Source organism: Ailuropoda melanoleuca, chromosome 2 (assembly GCF_002007445.2).
Source record: "Ailuropoda melanoleuca isolate Jingjing chromosome 2, ASM200744v2, whole genome shotgun sequence".
Lineage (NCBI taxonomy): Eukaryota > Metazoa > Chordata > Mammalia > Carnivora > Ursidae > Ailuropoda > Ailuropoda melanoleuca.
Window position 1 is genome coordinate 55090109 of NC_048219.1, and position 7863 is coordinate 55097971.

The window sequence follows — 7863 nt, forward strand, 5'->3', positions numbered from 1 at the left end:
CGAGTGAGGGGGGCGGGGCGGGGGAAAGGGGAGTGTCGGCCGGCCGCTGCCGCCACCACCGCTGCGGCTGCTACAGCTGCTGCCTCCCGGGCTGAGGAGTTGGCTGAACCCCTGCCCTCCGAACCGGCCCGGTCTTCCCGCCCGGACTCAGGGTGCCAGCGCCGGGAGCACTCACCGCTTTGACCGGTGCAGAAGCGGGACTTGCCTCATCCTGTGGAGTGGCGGGGGCGGGCCCCGCCCCCCCTCCCCCCCCCTTCCCCTCCCTGACCCCTTCTTTTCACCGCCCCAGTCATGGGCAACGCGGCGACCGCCAAGAAAGGCAGCGAGGTGGAGAGCGGTGAGTCAAGGGCCGGGTCTGGGTACCCTCCGGGCTGGCGGGCGCGGGGCATCGACCACCCCTCCGGGTCGGAGCCCCGAGGCCGCGGGCATGGCCCAGGCCTCGCAGCGGTCTCCGAGAGCTGCTCGTGCGGGCCCTGGGGACCAGCTGCCTTCCTCCTCCACAGCCTCCGCCCCCCTTACCCCCCCCGCTCCAGCGTGAGGGCCGAGCGCGAAGGGCCGGATGGAGAGATCGAGGGAGAAGAGTGTTCCCCGAGATTCCCTTTCTCTTTAGAGCGAGGGGACGCACTCACTAGAACAATTCCCCAAATATGATCCGGATAAAGAAGTCCTTTGTACCATCCCAACCCTCGCTTCCCCTACCCCCGACCACCTTTTTGGGAGCCACAGGTAGTGCTGTGGGCAGAGTTGGCTCTTTTCCCTCCATCACTTGGGTCCAGCCCAATCTTACCACAGGGTAAGGGGCTGCTAGTCTGGCTCTGCAGGTAAGGTTAATTCCGAGTAAGCAACTATGTTTTAGAGATCCTGCATCTCTTCATTAGGAATGGAAGATATAAGAAGAATAAACTGCAACTTTATCCATGAAAAAAAAGCAAGGCAGGTTTGCCTTTTCTTGAGACATTTCAAGAATCTCCTAGAGTGTCTGTAAAACTTAAAGGTCACTGGGAGTGAAGTGCTTCCAGAATAGGGTGAATTTCTTCTGACAGCTGAAAGTGCAGGCACCCTACACTTTACATCAAATAGTAAAAAATCATGCAAATTGAATTTTTGTATAGTTCAATCAATCAATCAGGATGGTTGTGAAGAAAAATTGATGTGCCTTTGTCAGGTTCATCTCAGATTTTATAATTCAGAATGATAAGACAACAAAGGATATTTGTTATGTCACCAGGAGTAAATGACATTTTAGCACTTGAGGAAATGCCAGATGATTTGTTTCAGTTTGTGTAATTAGCATCTTTTAATGATTCTATGTTTGTAACATGTTTTAGGTTAATTTTGTAATTTAGCTTGAAGGAAATAGCTTTTTTTTTTTCTGTATCAACAAAGCAGAATCAATTTGGAAAGATTTAGTCATTCATTTTGTTTAATGTGAGTAATGAGATCAGATTATATGGTTTATGTTTCACCAGTGAGGTTTTGGTGTTAATTTTCGGAGTTCCAGAAGTTTGATATACTATCATACAAATTATCAATGACCATACTTTAGTATGTGATAGGGAAATTTTAAAAAGCCAATGTAGAGGTAGAACTTTGTTATCTTTTCTTTTTTAACTGCACAAATATAGTAACTGTACAGAAAGTATTGGAATGTGGAAAGTGTAAAGAATTATTTATGTGTGCTTGGTGATTGAATCATATCGGTGATTTTCATTAGCAAGTACTGGTCTGTACAGTGTTTCTGTTTTTAATAATGATAAGAGACTCTTCTCTGATCTATTTATTTCCATTATTAAGTTATCAAACTAATTCTCCCTGAGACAGTACTGAGTTGAAGCTCAGAACTATGGGATAATCTTGGAATATTTACAGAAAACAGAATGGAAACTTTAAATGTTTACCTAAAAATATTTAAATTATCCCTATGAATAAATTCTTTCCTGAGCTTTAACTATTAGTGACAGCCTATTTAGTAAGTATGTTAGCCAGCTTTTTATGTAAGTTTATTTATGGAAACTGAAGGTCAGTGTAGTAGTTTGAATAAATGTTGTGAAGTGATAAAATAGCAAGCAGTATCTCATAGGGGCAGTTATTAGAAATGCCATGTGTCGATCACTTCGTAATGTCATCTGGAGCAATGTTATCAGGTGTGTGTTGCTACTGTTCTAGAGTGAACAAGGAAAGTTTATTAATATCTCTTAAAACTTAATGAAAGGACAACTCTTGCCATTACAGACCTGTTTTGTGCATTTAAAAAAATTATTATTGAAAATATATGCCTTTCAAAATTCGAATGTGGTTATTTAAACTTCAGTTGATGCATAACAGCATAAACTTTTAGAAATATAAATAATTTTAGAGATCAGCCTGTATAATCATTCCATTTCAAAGCTAAAGAGCCTGACCTTTGAAGAAGCTGAAGTTGAGATCAGATTATCAGTGATACCAGAGTAAGGAATAGAATCTGGTGCTCCGACTCCATTCTGCCTCATGAAATAATCAATTAATACATATATTTTCAAAATGTCTGCAGTGTATTAGTTTCATTTGGAAACTCTAAATAAAAGCTCAAGAAATCTGCTACCTAGTGTAAGAGAGAAAATGTACTTATAAAAGTTAACTGAAGAGCAAAATATGATAAATGCTAATATTGTGGAAAGTGAAGTTAGAACTCTGAAAACTACCAATAGGAAAATGTTTGATTTGAAATGATGATTAAAATGTATAAGGTTGATTGAGATTTGAGGTTTGGTTAGGATCATGCCTCATATAGGTGACTCTGGAACTTCGTTATAAAAATATTCCAGAAGAATGAAGCTTTGACCATTTGGCGCCTCTGTTGATTCTGTTGAAATCTGTCTACTCTTCGAATGAAACATTTTCCAGGGTAGGACTTGGAGATGCCATTCCCATCTCCATACTTTCTGGAGGTAACATTAAGTTGGGTACCTATTTTCCTACTGTAGTGAACTAGGAGATTGTATTGATATATCTTAAGACTTACTGAAAGAGCATCTCTTACCGTTACATACCAACTGTTCTGTGTATTTATAAAAACTTACTCTCAAAAATATGTATTTCAAAATTTGAGTGTAGTTACTTAAATTTCCACTAATACACAGAAGCATACATTTTAAATATATGTGTATATAATTCTCTGAGAAGTTATAAACTCTTGTCATTCAAAATTGTTTTACTTATCCAGTCTCCTACTTCTTACTTTACCCACAGTCACCAACATAAAAAACATGTGCCACCATTTTAACATTGGAAGGCTTTTTTGTGGTTTATTTCATTTAAAAAAAAAAATTAGACCCCACATGTTGCCTGTGGGGCTTTGTATTACACTTTCATGGCAAAGGTGTTGAGGCCAATGAGTGAAGTGCTGGTAGCGATTTGGATGCAGATTCTCCTGTGACCATAAGAGGTAGAGCCACAATGTAATCTAGTGTTTACGTTACGATCTTTGAATGTTTTCCAAAGTGTATCTCTGTCTTAAGAGCTTGAAGGTGAATAGAAATTAATCAAAGTCGCCAGTAGACTAGGTTCAACCAAAACCCAAGTTTCATAACAACTTGCATTTTTGGAGGGCTTACCATGAACCAGGTTCTCTGTGTACTTTGCATGTATAATTTCACTTAACCTTTCCAGATCTATGAAGTAGTTTAATTATTTTTCCATTTTATAAATGAGGAAATGGAGGCTCAGAGAGCCTGAATGACTTGCTTGAATTCATATAGCTAGGAAGTCAAGGAGCAACATTTGAATCTAGGCAGCTTAACCCAGACCCAAAATCCTAACAACTGTGCAAACAGCCTATGTGTATCCAATAGGAAAACTGATTCTAAGACACACAGAATAGCTTAGACATCACTTTGTTTCAGTTATTATCAATTATAGGAAATTTTGGTTGTTTTTAATAGTGACTTCATTTGTATATATTAAGTATCTTAAATGAGAAAGTTATTTTTTCTTGTACTGTTCTCTAGATTCAGTTTCCTCATCTGTAAAATGAGGATGAAGGATTAAATTATCTTGAAAATTTTTTCAGATTTGATATGGTGTAATTAAGCCATATAAATTAATTTATATACTTAAACCCTTCATTGCTATTTGCATTTAATTATTTTTCTCATTTGTTAATGTATACTTTCCTTTCCTGATAAATAGCCAATCAAAACATTGCTATTTAAACTTGTATTGCCATTTTTAAAAGTATTTAGAAATTTGCATTATGGTTTAGAGTAGTACTATCCAGTCAGACTTTCTGCTGTGGTGGAAATATTTCTGTATTGTCTAATGTAGTAGGCACTAACTGTATGTGGCTCTTGAGCAGTTGAAATGTGACCAGGGCAGCTGAGATACTGAATTTTTAACTTAAATGTGGCTATTAATGTTTGGTATATTGCACAGCACAGTTTAGAACATAGCTGTCTTTATATGTAATAAAAATGCCAACCCATCTTTTCATCATCTTGGTAATTTAGATCCTTACCAGTGTGTGTCGATGAACAGAATGCTGGATTTATCTTTCCTCATACTAGGAATTAACTTTATTTCTAAACCATTTCCTCTGAATAAGCCTTTACAAATTTAGTGAACAGATTACTATAGTAATTTGTGTATAATCTGTAAAGTTAACTACAAAGTTAATTTCTCTATTGGGTTCTACTAGAATTATTAAATTTTTTTTAGTTTTTAATACTTAATCTCAGTGAAAATATTTTTATTGAAAGTTTTTGTAGATTTGAATATTGATTAGGAAAAATTTAGTGATCTCATATCTTACTCATGTCTTTAAAGCTTTTAATTATCAGATATTTTTGAGGGAAAATCAATAGCAGATATTTGTTCCAATTTACTAGATTGACAGAAGTACTTAGGAATAGTTTTCGAGTTAAAAATTTTTGAAAAAGAAAAAGAAGGTCATAACAAACAGCAACACTCTTTAAATAATAAATACATATTATCTCATCCAGTTACATGATTTTGTAATTCATTTTGTGTAGATCATCTAATGCATAAAATCATCTCATGTTCAGGAACCATTTTTTCCATTCTTCTGGTCAGTGTCCTTCACTTAGGATATGGACAGGTTGTTGCTTTTCATTGCGGGCGGCAGGATACTTAAAGACATGAAAGCCAGCTTAGAAAAGTAAGCCATAGCTGAGTGGCAGAAGCAGCACATGAAAAGATCCTAGGTAAGACAGGATAGTTATTAAAATCCTCCAGATAGTCAGGAGTTGACCATAAATCATTTTGATATTCCATTAAATTAATAAAATTAAACAATTAGTGTAATTTACAAAGTTGTATATCTAAATGATATTAATGTTACTACACATATGTGGCCCAGATTTTTTCAGAGGAATAAATTTTAAGTTTTTAATGAAGAAAAGTATGTTAAATACAAAAATGTGGAATTTATGGGAGTAAATATACCATGGTCAGTATGGAATTATTTTGAGTATTTTAATTCAAAAATATTCCTTCAGGAGTATCCTATATGGTTATTTTCTTTGTTGGCTCATTCATTCATTCCACATAATTGAGTTCCTAATATGTGATGGACCCTATGCAAATCTATGGGAGTAAAGATTGAATATGACACAGTACCAGAGTGCCTGCGTTCTAGAAAGGGGAGACATACTTGTCAACAAATTAATGGGGGGGGGGAAACTGTTACAAATACTTTCATAAAAGCTCAGTGGGGAAACCAATAGAAAGTATGGTCATTTCCACTGGCATGGGGAGGGTGAGATTCAAAATGGACTTCAAAGAGGAGGTGAGCTCTGAGTTGAGTATTGAAAATTTAAAGGTTCAACAGCGGGATTACAGGGGGAAGTGTGTTCTGAGTAGGAGGAACACGGTGAGCGAAGATGCAGAGTGAAACAAAATGGGGTGTACAATAAAAGGAAAGTAAGTTGTCCATTATGACTAACTGATAGAGGATAGAATTATGGTAGGGAAGAGGGGAAATTGTGTAATGAAAGATAAGACTGAAGAAATGGACAGAGGCCATGTAATGGAAAGATTCTGAATTTTATCCCATAGATATTAGGGAGCTATTGTAGACTTTGTAATAAGGGAGAGAAATGATCAAATTTGAGTTTTAGAGAGCTCACTTTGGTGGTAATGTGAAGATGAGTCACTGTGGAACAAGTGGCATAGAGGCAGGCATATCAGTTAGAAGACTCACGCAAGTAAGGGACTTTGAAGGTCTGAATCAAGGTGGTAGAGGTAGGGATGTAGGAAAAAATCTGAAATTTGATAGCTTTGGAAAACGAAAATGAGCAAACTGTACTTGGAGAATGAGGAAAAAGAGGATTTGGGAATAACACCAAGTTTCCAGCCCTTAGTGGATGTGTTGTGGTGCCAGTAATAAGAGTCAGGAAATGAATACAAGGCGAGGAGCAGAATTGGGGGGCATATTGAACTCAAGGTGCCTATGGCAATTCTGTGAAAAATGATATATGATTGGTTGTTTTATATGTGTATTATAGTCTTTAATTCTCCCAGCCATGGGGAGAAAATGACTTTGGATGGTCAGAAGATCTGTGCCATGTAACATCCTCATTTTGCTCCCCTTTTTAAGGCCAGCCGTTTAGAAACTATAGAACTACAACATCTGACATAATTCCTATGGCTACTAAAAGCTTAGCTTTTTTGTTTTGAAAAGAGTAAAAGCTAAAGCACTGGTGAAAATGGTATAACTTTTGAAGAAACATGATAATTTAAAATCAGATAAAATATTGCTTTCTTAATCAAAGTATGCTTTCTGTAAGCTGTTGAGCTTTATAGAGCCATGTGTAATAGAAAGAAAATGTAAAATACAGAACCAATATATTTTACTAAGTAAATATCAGTTTTCTTCCCCTAGAGTGCTTTCAAATAGATATTAAAAAGTTGGGATATAATTTAATAATAAGAACATGAACTTAGAATAAGAAAAATCTAGATTGTGTTTTCTAATACTTTCTATTACTTAACTTTGAACAGGTGTTTGTTTTGATGTCTCCAAGCTGTACTGTAAAATTGAGAAGGATGGATTTCATAATGAGGCTGTGGTCTTTTCCAGTTTTATAATCCAATGATTCCAGTATATTTATTAAGAGAAAGAATGTGCATTTAAAAAGTACTAAGACTTGGGGATAAATTTTAGAAGATTCTTACAAAATTATGTGGGTAGAGAAGTGGCAAATGAGCCTCAATGTGAGCACATATAAGGTACTATATTTAGGGAAATTTTTTTTTACCTGTGCTTAAAGAATTTTGACCTAGGAAACAGATTTATGAATCACCGTATTAATCTTTGAAGATATTCTCATGTTCTATTACAGGTAAAGGGATCATTTAAATGTTGGTTATCAGAGGAATGTATTGGAAATAAAACATAAAGCATTTTACTACGAATATAAAACCCTTAACGTACTATGTGNTCCAATGATTCCAGTATATTTATTAAGAGAAAGAATGTGCATTTAAAAAGTACTAAGACTTGGGGATAAATTGTAGAAGGTTCTTACAAAATTATGTGGGTAGAAAAGTGGCAAATGAGCCTCAATGTGAGCGCACATATAAGGTACTATATTTAGGGAAATTTTTTTTTACCTGTACTTAAAGAATTTTGACCTAGGAAACAAATTTATGAATCACCGTATTAATCTTTGAAGATATTCTCATGTTCTATTACAGGTAAAGGGATCATTTAAATGTTGGTTATCAGAGGAATGTATTGGAAATAAAACATAAAGCATTTTACTACGAATATAAAACCCTTAACGTACTATGTGTAGTTGGATGTCTTTTTATGATTTTTTTTAAAATTTCTTTAAAGACTTTTTTTTATTTACTTGGCGGGGGGGG

The 7863-nt window shown here is 36.3% G+C and overlaps 1 protein-coding gene across 1 annotated transcript in view; it reads left to right on the top strand.

The window, feature by feature from the left end:
• Positions 1–247: 247 nt before the first annotated feature.
• Positions 248–7863, top strand: part of PRKACB (protein kinase cAMP-activated catalytic subunit beta) — a 120631-nt gene continuing 113015 nt past the window's right edge. Inside the window, exon 1 of the mRNA XM_019807598.2 lies at positions 248–337. Coding sequence (XP_019663157.1) covers positions 292–337 — 46 coding nt within the window. The 5' untranslated portion in view covers positions 248–291. The remainder of the gene's footprint in view (positions 338–7863) is intronic.